Source organism: Nyctibius grandis, chromosome 4, assembly GCF_013368605.1.
Source record: "Nyctibius grandis isolate bNycGra1 chromosome 4, bNycGra1.pri, whole genome shotgun sequence".
Taxonomy (NCBI): domain Eukaryota; kingdom Metazoa; phylum Chordata; class Aves; order Nyctibiiformes; family Nyctibiidae; genus Nyctibius; species Nyctibius grandis.
Window position 1 is genome coordinate 34921703 of NC_090661.1, and position 15626 is coordinate 34937328.

At 39.2% G+C, this 15626-nt stretch overlaps 1 protein-coding gene across 1 annotated transcript; it reads right to left on the minus strand.

The window, feature by feature from the left end:
- Positions 1-5313: 5313 nt before the first annotated feature.
- EIF2S1 (eukaryotic translation initiation factor 2 subunit alpha) lies at positions 5314-15555 on the minus strand. The gene is made up of 8 exons (XM_068398619.1): positions 15441-15555; positions 13195-13436; positions 12174-12253; positions 11553-11704; positions 8717-8823; positions 6773-6870; positions 5838-5981; positions 5314-5526 (listed from the first exon to the last, which is right to left on the minus strand). Exons 2-8 carry the CDS (start codon positions 13433-13435, stop codon positions 5401-5403), a joined length of 948 nt encoding a protein of 315 aa, XP_068254720.1. The 5' UTR covers position 13436; positions 15441-15555; the 3' UTR covers positions 5314-5400.
- Between the last annotated feature and the right edge of the window lie 71 nt (positions 15556-15626).

A 15626-nucleotide genomic window follows, 5' to 3' on the forward strand; every position in this document is an offset into this window, starting at 1 on the left:
GGGCATATAAACCAAGATTCTCAACTTGATATCCTACATCCCTACATAAGCAACTATTTGGGCTTTTAGTAAAGCAGCCTGATCAAGGAATACCATGCACTGACCTCTTGTAATTCCCGAGCACCTCTGAAACAGAGTGCCTTTTTTGTGTCCAAATATGAGCTTAGATGTTTATTGCATTTTTGAAGACTTTGGTCATGATAAATCTGTTTGACAGATTTATCAAAACTTGTCCTGATTAAATAAACCAGTATTAGTATTTCAGACAGCATTGCTGTTCAGAAGTAATAGTCTTTGCTGTACTGTTAGCATTCCGCAACTTGTACCAAAATTAGGGTGATATATGTCGGCAGAGCTAGGGGCTGTGATAAGAAACAAGACATACAGTATAACAAATAAACAAAAGCACTCGTTGCTATGTAAAAAGAGAGTCCAGAGTTCAGAAAGACAAAGTGACTCAAGTATCTCTCAGTCTTTGCACACCGGATCAGATTACTTGTCACACTTTCATGTACCGAGGAAAAGGAACAAACAAATCATTTATTTATCTTCATACTCTTTTTTATAACTTTTGGTGTGGAAGAGCAAGACACCGAAGAAGGTATTCAAGCCTGACAATGTACTGGAGACAACACAGAGAACAGTCCCGCAGAAATCATAAGAAATACAATGGGTGACTGAACGCTACTTGAAGTTAGAAAAATCAATTGCTGTATAAAGAGAAAGCAGTCTGGCTGTGATTTCAAAAGCAGCCGGCCCATATGGAAGTTACGTGTGTAGCTTCTGCTGTACTCCCTTCGCCACTTTGGAAAGGGCAGGCAGCCACGAGGCAACTGGCTGCATAAGTCATATCCCAGTTATATTGGTTCTTCCGTCCACCTAAAGCAAGTACAGTAAGTTTAACAGAACAGCTAGAAGAGTATTTTTTGCTTAGGTATATAGTATTTTCAAAGATATCAATGGAAATTTTTGTAAATTTTTTGTATTATTGTGGCCTTAAAGCAGAAATGAACTGAGGGTATTTCTTTAAATTTAAAAAATAATCTCTGTCTCTGTGTATATACATCTACATATATATAAATACAAAAGTTGTACTCAGAAGCAGAATCTTGTGAGAAAAACTGATTCAGTCAGCTCACAATATTCTGTACATCAGAAACAAGCTTGTGAAAAAAGAAGACGACTTGGGTCTAGGTACACAAGAGACATTGCTGCACATGTTTCCTGGACAGGCGCTTTTTATATAACCAGCTCCAGGAATACAGTGTTCCACCGTTCGGTATTGAGGTTTGACTTCACATTGTTCAGCTTGTTACTGCAGGCAATTTATAACAAGGTGGGTGAGGTAATTTCATGCTAGTGAGGACAGGCAGCAGCTTGCAGGGGGCTCTCGCTCAGACAGTGATCTCAGCATTGCACCATAACCAGTCCTCACTGAAGATCTGAGCGAGCTCTTTTTTCTCCAGCATGCAGACCACCCACAACCCTGCAGACAGATCTTGGCAAAATTACCAGTAGCAACAAAGAATGTTATTGTCAAACTGCTGGTGAATGGTGAAGCAAACGTTGCCCTAGCTGGCCATCAGACAACAGGTTCTGTATCAACTACTTTTTATAATCTAGACCCTCCACTTTCTTCAACACTTTGGATATTTATAATACACACTTCCTTCCTCCTGTCTCATTCTGTAGTTAATGAAGGCTAGCAAACTGCCCCTGTATTGCTCCCTGAGGCTGAGTAAATAGAGATCTCAGACGGCTTTGTGGGAAAAGGGTCATATAGTGTAAAATGAGTCAGTAGATCTGGGCTGCCGCATTCATACATGTTCTGGGAAGGCAAGTTCTGGCACTGAAGGCTCCCAGCAGAAAAGGACATGCTTTGATCTGTATAAACCTAGGGAACACTATATATCAAGTCTTCTGTAGGACTTGAAAGTCACTGAAGGGAGGACTATATGTTCCCTCAGATCCATTTTAGAGTGCTTTCCACGTATCAGTGTAGTATTTTAACACAAAAGCACAGTTGAGTGCTTGACATATTGTTCCATTCAAAGTGAACCCAAAACGCTTCATATGCTATAGAATTTGCATTGGGATGGCCAGGAAGAGCCAGCTGCAGGCTTCAGGACCACTCGCTGCTACTCAGGGTTAAAGGCAGTGCAGGAGTCTGAACACAGACTGTGCTATTTCAGCTGGCTGATCTGACAGACATTGCTGGTACCTCCAGATCAGTCCCTCAAGAAGCCATGAACAGCTGATGAAGAGAACCTGCCCAAAGGACAACCCCCGTCGCATGCTCTCCAATGCCCATTGTGTATCATCATGTCACATGGAGGATTACATCTACACAGCGTTTTCAAAGCAGGTTCTTAGGATGCTAGGACTTTGCTCTCTGGTGTAGGACACCACTAAATATTTAGTTCCTTTAGTGGATTAGGGATGCAATAAGATGAAAACAAACCACATCAAAATAAAGAATGATGAAAGATTTCTACATAAAAGTGAAAGATGACAAGTGTTCAAAAGTATTCTGACCTAAGAGCATTTTTAAAATTAACTGTAGAAAGATGGCAGTGTTTGAAAACAGATGTTTAATTGTCTAGACTCTGGAACAAAAAACTATCAGAAATTAAATACCAAAGTGCAGATTCCACTATGAAGAACATGCCAGATCCATGGCATGTAAAAAAAATCCGAGGGCCAGAATCAGGGAGAAAACAGCAAGGAATTGTCAATTACAAACCAGACAAACCACAACAGCCCCAAGAAAGGAGGATACCCCTTCTTTAGCAGCCACTGTTTCACTTCCTCAGAAACAGGACACTAGGCTGTGTGTTACTAGACCATGTGCTTGACATGAGCCGGTACCCCTGTTTGGGTTTTTTTGTATTAATAAGTCCTTATCAGATGTTATAAGTAAAACTGTTTCCAAGCTGCTAATCTTAGAAAATTAATTTGGGATATGAAAGTCAAGCTGAGATCCTTACCATTAATACATCAGGGCAAGCCCTGTCCACAGGTATACCTGTACCTTTCCCTTCAGTTGACTACATGAGTGCAAGTGGAGATTTTGGCTTTGCAATCACAATTGAGTAAACAGCACAGCTGCTAATGAACAGCAGGAATATGCTACCTCGCTTTAGCAACTCAACAAAGATGTTCACACAAAACCCACAACCCTTATTTTAAGCACTTGGTAAGCAAACGCAGTTCCATGCATACAAAATAGACGGGTTGAGATAGAAATATCTCAACAACTTCTGAAGATCCTTAAGTCACAGGCTATGGCAACCGATGCAGCACAGCCGAGGCCCAGCGCGGGCTTCGCAGGTCAGCACTCCCTTACACACACCTCGCTGACAGGCCTCAAAAGCGGCCATCTTAGACCTCCTCCTTCCAGCTACTGCAACACATGAGAAATAACCTCTAAGTTGTCTTGTATCTTTTATTTAAGCTTCTTGGTTAAAATTTCCTAGGGCAACAGGAGAGCCTGATTTTATCTGCCAGGGTAACATGTGATTAAAATGCATTTATCTTAAGCTGCTTTGTTACCATCCTCACCATCATGGTCATTTTTTCCAGGCACTCAAAAATGATGCAGAATTGTATGCACCAGCATGCTAAGGCTCTACTTAAAAAAAGCTCCTGTAGCTACTGAACAAGTTTAACAAACTTTTTCCTGTTACTGGCAGAAATGATGCTCACCTATTAACACACCAAAAGAGCTCTTAGAGATGATATATTTGTACTAGTACTGATAGTACTCCAAGGAAAGAGCACATGTAGCTCATTTTTCAGTGCTTTGCTTTACAGCGTTACTTTGTCATACAGAACACGTGGCGATTTTTTAGCTTTTAAACACTTTGTTCTCTTGTCTGAGTACCCACCTATTGTGTTTAATGGAAGCCAAATCCCTATTTTAGTGAATGGGCAAAGATGGAAGAGCTGTTCAAGCAAGAAACTGACATCACAACTTCAAGTCATGACAAGGCTGTCATATGCAGCTTCTGAAAAGACAATAATTTGAGAAAATAACCATAAAAAAGATTTCTTTCTTCATTTTGTGATGACACATTCAGGTATTTTCCAACATTCTGCAAAGACTGGAATTTACTAAACTTTTTTTGGCTTTGCATTACTATTAGAGTTGGGTACATGTGAACTTCTCTGATAACCGAGCATGGATTGCAATACGTATGCCCTTTGTGAATGCCTTTTGTGGCAACACCATGTAGCAATGATATTGCTTGTACTGTGGCAGTATTAAGAATTCCTAGTTAAGGCTCAAAGCCTCATTTTCCCTGCATTATTCCTCTAGCAGCACAAAATATTAAGAAAAAAAAGGAGATAAGCAATATGGGATGTGACAATAAAAAAATATATAAATAAGTTTAAAAATTTAGCAATTTGGAAAGGTTACTTAAACACAAAGAACTCCTCCCCCCTCACTCACACAGACAAGGCAAACAGGATATTTTTTAAAAAATCCTCCAACATGGAAAGCACATCTTGTTTCCCTCCTTCAGAGAAGATAAACAGGTTGTTTCTATAGTGAATATCCCAGTCCAGTGTAAACCAGATTTAGGGTAGGCAGAATTGAAGGTCATGCAGCAGTGAGCTCAGCAGACAGCACTGTCTATTCTGAAGTATGAGCAAGTTCATCAAAGCACCTGCTATATTCACCTATATGCGTGAAGTGCAACTATATATAATTTTTAATTTATCAGATATGTTTATTGGAATGGTAACAAGCTATGTTCAAAGTTTTCAAGTCCTCCGTCCCTAAACGCAGATTAAAAACAAAGGAAATGCTCTTTTAAACAAGTCTGCATCAACAAACTTGCAAGAAAAACATTTGGTTCCACTCATTCTTGGCTTGATTTAGAGCAAAGAAAAGAAAGCTCTTTCAGTGTTAAAAGGGGAGTCACCCACTGATCATACCCTTCCAGGTTTTGTATTCATACCACTCTAGGCCATGTGACAAAAGAGAAAAAAAAAATCTCGAGTTACATAGCCCAGAAATTTATTGAATATTTGCTCAAATACATTATATATAGAACTGTTCGGCTTGCTTGATTTTGGTGCTCCCAGGAAAGATCATTAACAGGTGCACTGAGCTGCAATCACCAATAAGGAATTGTTATGTATGAAAATGTTAAGCATGGGGCTGCAATCTCCCTCTGGCCAGATCCGTGTTTTGAATTTGACTATGCACCTTCCCTTCAAAGGATTCAATTTGTTCAAATGTTATTTAGAAGAGCCTTTCACATATTGGTCTTTTTAAAACACTTCAAGTATTTGCATTTGAAGTTTCAATACTGGAAACATTTAGTCCAGAGTGTTTGCAATGGGGTCTCCAATTTTTCGTGTGGTCTGTCTCTTCTAAATACCCCAGAATATTTAGTCTTCAGTTTTGGCTTCCATTTCCTCAGCATCATCATCCCCATCCACTTCAGCATTTTCCCTCTCCAGTCTTTCCAACTGCCTTGCAAGCTCAGTCTCATCTGTGTCAGTAACCACCTTAGGCTGAAAAAAAAAAAAAAAACCAAACCAAAACAGAACACATGGTAAACTGTCATTAAGAAAGACCATATATATTTGTAGGCTCTGATTCTACACAAAGAGCAAGAGATAAAATACATACTGAAGTCACACAATAAAACCCAGGAAAATTAGAATTTTTGGCCATTTGTTTAAGGAACACAGAAGTTCATGGTTTGTTTAGTTTCTTAATACCTTTTTGCTAAAATTTCTTATAGCACTACTGATCTTGCTCTACTTTAAAAATGTTGCGAGTTAAAAAAAAAAATCTGTTTCAGAATGTAATGTGTTCTTACCTCCATCTGCACATTAAAGACTCCTCTCTTCTCCTCAATTTTTTCTTTAATTACAGCCATGGCTTGATTCAGAACAGATAGTCCTTCAGTTCTCTCCAGTGTTGTAGTAGTCATCACATAACGAGGAGGGGCTATCAGATTAATCTATCACATTGGGGGCAGGGGGAGGGCATAAAAGCAAACTCAGTAACAAAAAACAAAGAAAGAAAAATCTCAAAAGCAAAGTGAGCAATGCTGTTCTGAATACACAATTCACAGAAAAAGAAATATTTTCTCATTAGAAAAATCCTTTCTAGAAGTATAAACAACTTGGACAAAAACAGCAGTCAAGAAAGGGCACAGCCTGACTGATTTCCAACATCAACATCAGTTATTTCTACATAGTATATTTAAACAAATATTGTTAAGTGGAGGGGATATCCACTTTGCAGATCAGTAAAACAGCCCATCACATAAAGACTGTGACAACCAGTATGTTGGTGGGTTTTGTTTTGTGGTTTTTTTTTTGTTGTGGTTTTTGTTTGTTTGTTTGTTTGTTTTTTTTAAGATGATTGGATAAGTAAACTTACACCCAAACGTGTATGGACCAAACATTCCTTTTCTTACACAATCTTATATCTGAAAATAAAATTTGTTGCTCCCTACGTAAGGCTACATTAAAGGAGCAGTAGGTATGTAGTGTGCCAATAAGAAACTGCAATAAATTGAACAGAATAAATACAGCTTCTTGAACTTAGGAAGCTGCAGCACAGTCACGGGAACAACTGTCAGCACGCAGGGGAAAGGAAGTGTGTTACAAACCTGCTAGAGAAGAATCAGAAAGCAAGTACATGGCTTCCAACGTCAGCTGCGTGATTGTGACAACTGCATGCTACTGGTGCCCGAGGGCATCAGAAAACGTTGCTTTTGATTTCACTATTAAGACAGACACTTACTTTAATGGGCATGTTCTCTGTGGAACAGTTCAAGCCTGCTCGCAAAGCTTCCTTCACTGCATCTATGCCTTCATAACCATAACAGGCCACCTCAATATCTAGGACAGAGGAATACAAATAATAAAACTTCAACGTTACCAAAAGCTGTAGAATCTTTAAAGCTTAACTTAAGCTTTAATAAAGCTTTTTAGCATCCGATGTTTATCCACAATGAGAGCCTCTGTAGCTCCCAAAGTTGAGGAAGGTATTTCACTTTCTTGACTTGTAAGTTGAGGTAAAAGTCTTCATAAATTCTTTAGATGTACAACATTTTACATTGTGCTCTGAAAAGCCAAGATATGAAATCATATACCCACACTCACTCACCTCTCACCCAATAAACTCAACTGGAGTAATTATATATTTCACATGGAGAGATGAAGATATAAAAGCAATAAATACCAGAGAAAATGAAAGATCAGGAAAAATGAAACGTGAAAAAGAGCACATCCACAAATTCATGAATTCTGTCAGCAATTACAAGAGAGGCATCACTTGAGGAGCATTGGAATTATCTTTTATTTTTTTTTTAAGGTAAGTTGTATTAACATATAGTTAAAGTGATAGTTAGCTATAGCTTTTTATAGATGTTTGGAAATTAAGGCATTAACTAGTGCTGGTGGTATCTAATACCCTGATTAGTCTAAAGACAAAGATTTCTTCACCTATGTAGCAACGGTCCAAGGCTAAGCTACACAAAGAAGTTACGTCTCACTTCCAGGTGACTAACAACCACCTGCTAATTCTCAGTCATCACAAATTCACAGAACAGCATCCCAGTCAGCCTCAGGATGAGGCTACAAGCCAATGGAAAATTTCTACTCTTGCTTTGAAGACAAAATTAAAAACAACTTAGACCATCACAACAAAACAGGCAAGACGAAGGAAGTAAGAGAACATGCACATCAAGCGATTTTATTTCCAAAACTAACGAAGTGCTATTTATGTTAGCAATTTCATTCTTCATGGCATTCAAATCCCACTTACATTTTTGAAGTTGATGTTAACTCATGGCAATCTAAAGTAATAGGTAAAGGAATTTTTCATTACCTTACTTTTTGCACTCTCTCCATGACTTCACTGTCATGTGGACATGTCTTATCTTTTCATCTCTGCATAGTAATCAACAAGCGTGAATGCTCTTCAATATACCCTTGCAGAGCAGAGGCAATTTCTCAATCTAGTTTAAAAATGTGACTCTGCTACATTGTCTGTCTGTTTACTGGCAAGCATGCTTTTAGGCTGTTCGGTTAGCTGTACAACCAGACTTACAGTTTTAAAGTATGCCCTCTTAAGTAGTGCACTCCTGCTTTTTCTGCTCGCATCGAGCTATTAAGAGACAAACCAGCTCATGCATTTTATGAATGCATTAAAGATGTGCTAGGCTTGAGCTAATATGTCCTGCTGAATCGTTTGCAATCAATGAGTTAAAAATACACACAGAGAAAAGTCAGAACTATTATTACATGTTCATGGACAAGTGGCTAAGACATATGCTGTAGCCATGCTGACAGATATCAATCACCCTGTGAGGGACTCAACGAATTTAACACTTTGAATAACGAAAGGATATTGTGGATGCAGTAATAACGATAAAATAATTAAATTCACTGTGTGCCAGTGCAATATGATAGACTGCATTATAGATCAGAACAACTACTTTGTGTTCCAAGGAATGTGCAGTTTGGAGGAAAAAATAAAAGCCAAACCACCTTGCACTTTGGGATAGAACCCACATACGCATTTCAGAAGCAATCCTCGATTAAGGTGTCCTAATTCTGAACAGTTCCACTCAAATATCAGCACTACAAACTACTAGTTTTAACTGAGTTTATAGTTTGCAACAAGATACACTAACGACTTAAGTGTCAAGGCATATTCAATGAACATCTGGAAAGAACTCACCAGCTCGGATTTTGACTGCTTGCGGTGTCAGACGTCTGTTAATGTTGTCAATCAATACACGCCTCTCTTCCTCTGTCAGATCTAGGCTATCAAGGATTGCAGGGTCTCTAAGCCAAACAAAGCAACGTTACAGAAGTTATACCAAAGTGGAATACGACACAACATTAACTTCTGGTACTATTTCAATATTCTTATGCATAATCCTAGAGATCTACTAGGCAAAGAAAACAGAAATTTCTTAAGAGTCCATTGAAACACTGGAAGAAAATAAACACATCTGTTTTCAAAATATTTTCTATTGGAAGCATTTAACAACAAAGCCGATAAGTAGTTTACTCAATTTGTTCCTGGAAGGAAAGATCTGAATGATTTTTTTTTAAAGCAAAGGGATGACTTCTGTCCAGCTCCACTTGTATATGATACCCAGAATAAGACAAATATCTAGTTGCTTGGAATTTATGTTCCCTCCAATGTGAAGAGAAACCCATATCGCACAAAAAAGAATCCATGATGAATCTGAGGGTTTTGAATTATTTTAGCATTTCATTCAAATGAAAGATTTTTGTCATTCTACAAAGTAACCTATACTCATTCCACGTTATTCTGCACTCCTTTTTAACAGTAACTGGTCACAGACACACTTAGCTGCTGGCTACATTCTCGGCTAAAGAAAGGATAAAGGTTTTTTAAATCACAAGCTAATGGTTTAAAATCCAGACATCACAGAGGCAAACTCCTCTGCTGTTTACCAATATAAATTAGCAGCTCTTGTTTGAAGAAGTGGGTCATTTCTCTATTGCTGTATTAATTTTATCCAAAATATATCTGAAACAGAGAACATAACAAAAAGCTCCTCACAAAAACTGTTCGTGTTCAGAGACAACCATTGCAGTTCTCTGAAAAACAATACCAAATCACCTACAATACTACTAGCAGGCAAACACGAACTAAAATGGCCCAAAAAACAGAGGCAGTATTCGAGATTAGTCCCTGCTGCTAATAAAATGTCATCTTTCATGATTTTATATACTGAGTATAGATAGTAGAAGGGTCAAACATAAGCAAACAGAACCCAGAAATATGACAGGTTTTACATATCCTGTATGGCAGAAGTGATTATTGGACATGCAAATTCTGCTTCTTCATTTACAATCTATCGTGTTAAATCTTTGATTTACTTTCATGAGCATTTGGTAGGCATTCAACAAACAGGTCTTCGATGTTACATTTTTACTGATCAGAGGGTAAATATACTTAAAAATTTTGCCACAGATATTGTGCTGTGTGAAACCCCAAAACACTAATCTTCTGAACTAAGAAAGGACAGCAAGTTAAATTCTTAGAGGGCACACTAAGCCTCCTGCAAGCACTTTAGCAAGCATTGGAAGGCAGCAATATCCACATTTTTCTGCTCAACTGCTATAGCTTTATGTAGGAGCACAATGGGAACAAATAAAAGTTGCAGTCCACTGTCAGAAATCTTAAGGCATTACTGATGGAAATATGTTTTGAGAAGAGAGAGCTTCAGAAGTTTGTGCTCCAACCTGAATAGCAGATGAGCAACAAATGGCATGTGTGTTCAGGAATTTTTCTGAGTTTAAGAAAAGCTTAAACAGCCAGTGTAACTACAGTTTTTTGTTCTTCTATTACACAGGTGTTTAATTACATATTTATCAATTACAGAATGATCTGGAATTCCTTCTACAGCAATGTGCCCAGATTTGCCCTTTACCAGTAAATTTGCTATAATGACAAAATTATTATTATTCTACGAAACAGAACACATTCAGTCCAAACGAGGATACAAGTTGTCTCTTCCCCAAAACCAGAGATGGTTTTAAGCTAATCAAAACGCTAACAAGTGCCCTGTGTCTTAGTCAACACAACTTCTAAAATCTTATTACTGCCATCTAGTGTTCAACTCAAGTTGGTAACTCATAGGTTTATGTGCTATTTAAAAGAGTAAAATGGGAAATGTTTATTGAGAAATCTATTTTTGGATTGCCAATTTCATGATAGAATCTTTAGAGGGAAACCAAATAGGTTAATTCTGAAAGCAAATTAAAATATCAGACTCTGTAAGAAACTAAGAGCAATCTCTTCCTGTTCATAATTCCATTATTCTCCATCTCTTCCTGTTCATAATTCCATTTCTAAGTTCATGATCCCCTTCCCATTCTTTAAGTTTGGAAGCTCAGACAAGTAACAAGCCAGCTTGTTGCCTTTAAAAAAGAAAAACTCTGCCTGTGCAGTGGAACAGTGACAGTCAGCTGTGAGTAGAAATATCTTCAGACACAGAGCTAGATTTTTTTTATAACATCTGCTTGGGACTAAGAACAGGCAAAGTCTGACACACAAACCAAGATCAGTGCTGCTTCTTCTGTTATAAATGTCACAGGCTCATCTGTAGCAATAGAAATCTCTCCAGTGTTTGTAATCACATGTTTCTTTTATACTTAAAACATATTATTTACCAATGTGTCAGTATTTCTCCACATCAAATTCAATTACTGCTTTTAAAAACCTGACATACAGAGTGGCAGACTCAAAGATAAATAAAAATAAGTCAACTCAGCCTTCTTTCTCAAGAGCAGTGGGAACTTGAAGAAAGCAATAAGACACAAAAACTTACAACAAGCAACTGGAAGACTGATGTCAAAATTTAGTAGATTTACTTGACCAGTACATTCCACTACTGACCCTGGGTTTAAAAAAAAAAAACAACCAAACAAAAAAAGCAAACAACCAACCAAAAGAACATCATGATGGATCTATTACAGGAAATACTTCTCTGCAATTTGAAATAAGCCCCTAGAAGTAGAAAAGTTGTCCTTACGAGACTGCATGCTTGAATGCATCATAAGCACCATATCCTGGTCTTTTGTACTTGTCATCAAATACCCAGGCAGTTCTCTGGAACAGACTCTCAAGCTGCTCATCCTTAGTGTACTCCAAGACTTCAGCAACATGGCGAAGGATACTGTAAACCTGGAACACAAAAGGAGTGTTATAAGAAGCAAAATAAACACTGAAAACAGATAAAAATTTAGAATCAAAAGTGGTATTTAATGGTAAGCCTTCCACTTGAAAGCTTAAGACCACACCATAGTAAGGGTGGGAGTCAATGCCTACCCTGCATGCCTTTTCAATAGAAGTTGTCCAGTGTGCTAAACCAGCACATACCTTTGGATTTCTGATCATTTAAATATATCCCTTTACACTACAAATTTTCAACTGACATCTCACTTGATCTATTCATTCATTACGAAGCAGCTTACCAGAGCACTCGTGGACAGATGAACTGGTTATGTATTTTTGCATGGGTAAATGAGAACCACAGTATGCCTACTTAATGAGAACAACATTTTATTTCCCTATTATCTCATGTCTGTGCATTTTGGTTGCTCAGGAAAGAAGGTGGAAATATGCAGTGCCTGAATACGGCAAAGCAACTTACAGTCTTCGATTTTGTGAATTTGTCTTCACATTTGATTGCCTCCTCCGGAGAAACTCTTCTTTTTGACAAGTCAATATAACCTATTGGGGAAAACCATTTTGAAAGTGTCAGGCATTGTGCAAACTAAGTCTAACTGCTTCAAGAGAAACGTGTAAAGAACACTCTGGCTCAGGATTTGCCCCTTGCCTACACTATCCCTATATGTTGCTACAGAAAGTAACAAAACCAAACGTTAATGAATTTGATCAAATTATGATCCAAATTAAGATATTATTCTTTCAACTACTTAATCTCAGAGTTAACTGCAATTTCAGAAGTATTCTAGAAAAGCGCATTACTTGAGAAACATCATACCAACAGTCAGGCTTCTAGGAGACACGCTGAGTGTTTATTTTTATTATTTCTTTATACCTGGATATAGATTTTAAAGATTGCATGGAACAGTATTATCAAAATCCAACACGTTCTAAATAGAAAATATATTAAAAAAACCTTTAGAATAGAAGACTCAAAAGTTCAGAAGACAAAGTTGCCTGTACAATCTCAACTTGTAACCTACAGAATTCATGTGGTACAATAATTACATACATGTCATCTCTTTTATAGCCAAGGTTCAAGACTTTTTAATGAACCCGATGGACTGTGAGCATTAAATGCCCACCATTTAGATTTTTCTCTCTACATCAGATGATCCTTCTCTTCAGTTAAGACTTAGAAAATCTACACAGATATCAAAAGAAAAATTCCACTTCACTATGGTTTGTTGACCAAACATTGAGCCGGTAAGGACCCACTTAAGCAAATCTTTACTGATGTGATTGACCGTCATTAACGCAATTCCCAAAGGACACAGAGGAATAGAAGAATGATACTAAGTATCAGATGGCATGATGATGGTCTATTTTGCTTAAGCATGTTAAAGGAACCCCTGGCAAAACAAATGAATACCTAAGCTGCCTACTTTATCTTCATTTCTCTCTATGAATTCAATCTTGATGTAGCCCACAATATCCCCACATACCTTTCTCTTTGTCAACTCTTATGACCACAACGCATTCATTCCTCCCAATGCGGATGAGTTTGTTTATGGAACGAATACGTCTTCTGGAGAGCTCACTGAGAAGGATCATGCCTTCAATGTTGTTGTACTCTAGCAGGCTGACATAGGCTCCCATTTCAGCAATGGACCGAACATTGACCATCACTACATCTTCCACCTCTGGAAACTTATGCTGGTAGAATCTACAGCTTAGTCCTGGCATTCTGGAATTTGAGCAGAAAGAAAAAAAGATTTTATTTCACAGTACATCACTGCCTTCTCCAAACATGGTAAAAAATCAGCAGGACCAGTGAGGATAGAGGGGAACGCTGGCACAAAAAAATTGTAAACTAGGATAAGGCTTGTGCAATTCATACTTAGGCTTTCATAGAAATTAAACAATAAATTAACTGGTATTTTAGTATTACCACAACCATTTGCTAAAATGCTAATTTTTTGCATTAAAGTAGAAAAAGCTTGCTACTCAGACTTTATGATCTGCTTCAACTGTCATACTACCTATACATAGCACACTGTAGCTAAGACTTCAAGTGATGAAAAGGTGGCACTGCACACCTTGCATTCATCTAAATTCATGAGGCTGTGTAAAATTTTAAATTAGATTTTAACAACAGGAAGACATGGGAGAGAAGAAGCCTGCAGCGCTCATAGAGGTATTTGTATGCACATAATAAGACAGCATGTGAGAGGATGAGAAATAAGTGGTAGAGTGAAGCTTCTGTAGTACTGAGAAGGAGCAGACTCTACACTCCAGAAGATGACTTTCTAAACTCAGCACAAGATGTTTGGAATAATCCTGCAAGACCTGCTCCAGAGGCCACCTGTCAGCAAAGAAAGCAAAGGCAATAATCAGAACAGAAGCTAGAACTAGTCTGACATGAATGAAGCACTAAAAAAGAAAAAATAACCACCCTCAACATATTGCTGATCTAGAGCAAAAAAAAGCCCTGAAAAACAAACCAGGATTATTTCATTATACATTCCAAAAAAAGTACAAAGTTAATGCTTCATAATCATGTAGTGATAAGAAGGAATGCTTAAACTGCTTCACTTTTCTGATGATGAATCCACATACTCATCACTGCTATGCAGGTTAGTTCAATTCCTTTTGTCTACACCTAGAAGTTTCATACAGAAAATTTCCTACAGAAACAGGAGCCTAAGATGCCGAGTCAAATGCATCACTCCTTCAGAAGGTTTGTTGTAATCACCATTCTGAAGTTTTACTCTTGATCTTTACAGCAGTGCTAATGCTTTCTAGCTACATGAGAATTTAAAAAGAGAGTAAGATGGTAATGCCAAGAACTACGTACACATGGCCATACAATTGAGAAGACTGTGTCCACCCTTATTTCCATTCTTAACTTTCAGAAAGGGGAAATACAGACTAGTAAAGGATTATTATAAAGTATAACACTCCTCTAAAGGTTTCATATAACTTCATATAATTTGGAGCTGAACAAAGAACTCCAGGACTAAAAATAAAATCTTTACAGTTCGCTTTTCTAGTCCACTTATTGCAGTTCAGCTCAATCCTACATGTCTACTTATGAGATACAGAATAAAGATACATTGCAAAGCAACAAACCCCAACCACAGCAAGCAAGAATGGACAAACACTGCTCTGCACACAGATTATTTTACTCGTCTCCATACACACGAGCTTTTTATTTTGGCCTTCTATGGGAAGCCTCTCAGGAGCAACGCAGTGCCCACAGTGCCAACGCTGGAAATCAACATCCAAGACATTAGAAACGCCTCAGCAAAAGTTTAAATCCCCACGGCCACACAAGTCTCTGCGGAAAATGGCGAAAATGGAGTAACTTCTGACCAGCGATTCCTCCGGCCGCTGGAGCGTCGCTGACACAGGCAGTGCCCAACAACAGCCCCAGCACCAGAGAACGGAAGCGGTCCCCAGGGCGGCCGACAGCTGCTGCCGGGCCGGGAAGGGCCCATCTCCGACACACTGAGAGCGAGAGGCGGCCTGGCCCCTCGGGGAGCGCGGCCCCGCGGGCCCGCCAGCTCGCAGCTGCGGCGCCGGTCCCTCCCGCCCCACCCGGGCCCAAGCGCCCGGGCCCAGCCCTCGGCCGCGCCGAGTCCCCTCCCGACATAGCGGGACCACAGCGGCGGCCCGGCCAGGAGGAGCCGCGGCCCGGCCGTGCGGCGAGGCCACACCCGTGTCGGGGCGCCGGGGGCGCAGCCGGTACCTGGCATCGGCCAAGGGGTCCCGCTCTACGCTCGCGGCCCGGCGTCTCGCGCTGCTCCCGCTCCTGCCTCAGCGTGCGCCTGGACACCGCCAGCCCACTGCGCAAGCACCAGCCCGCCCCGCTCCCGCTCCTCCGCACGCGATAGGCCAGCACTGCGCCCCCAGGACCATAGAGTCTCAATATCGA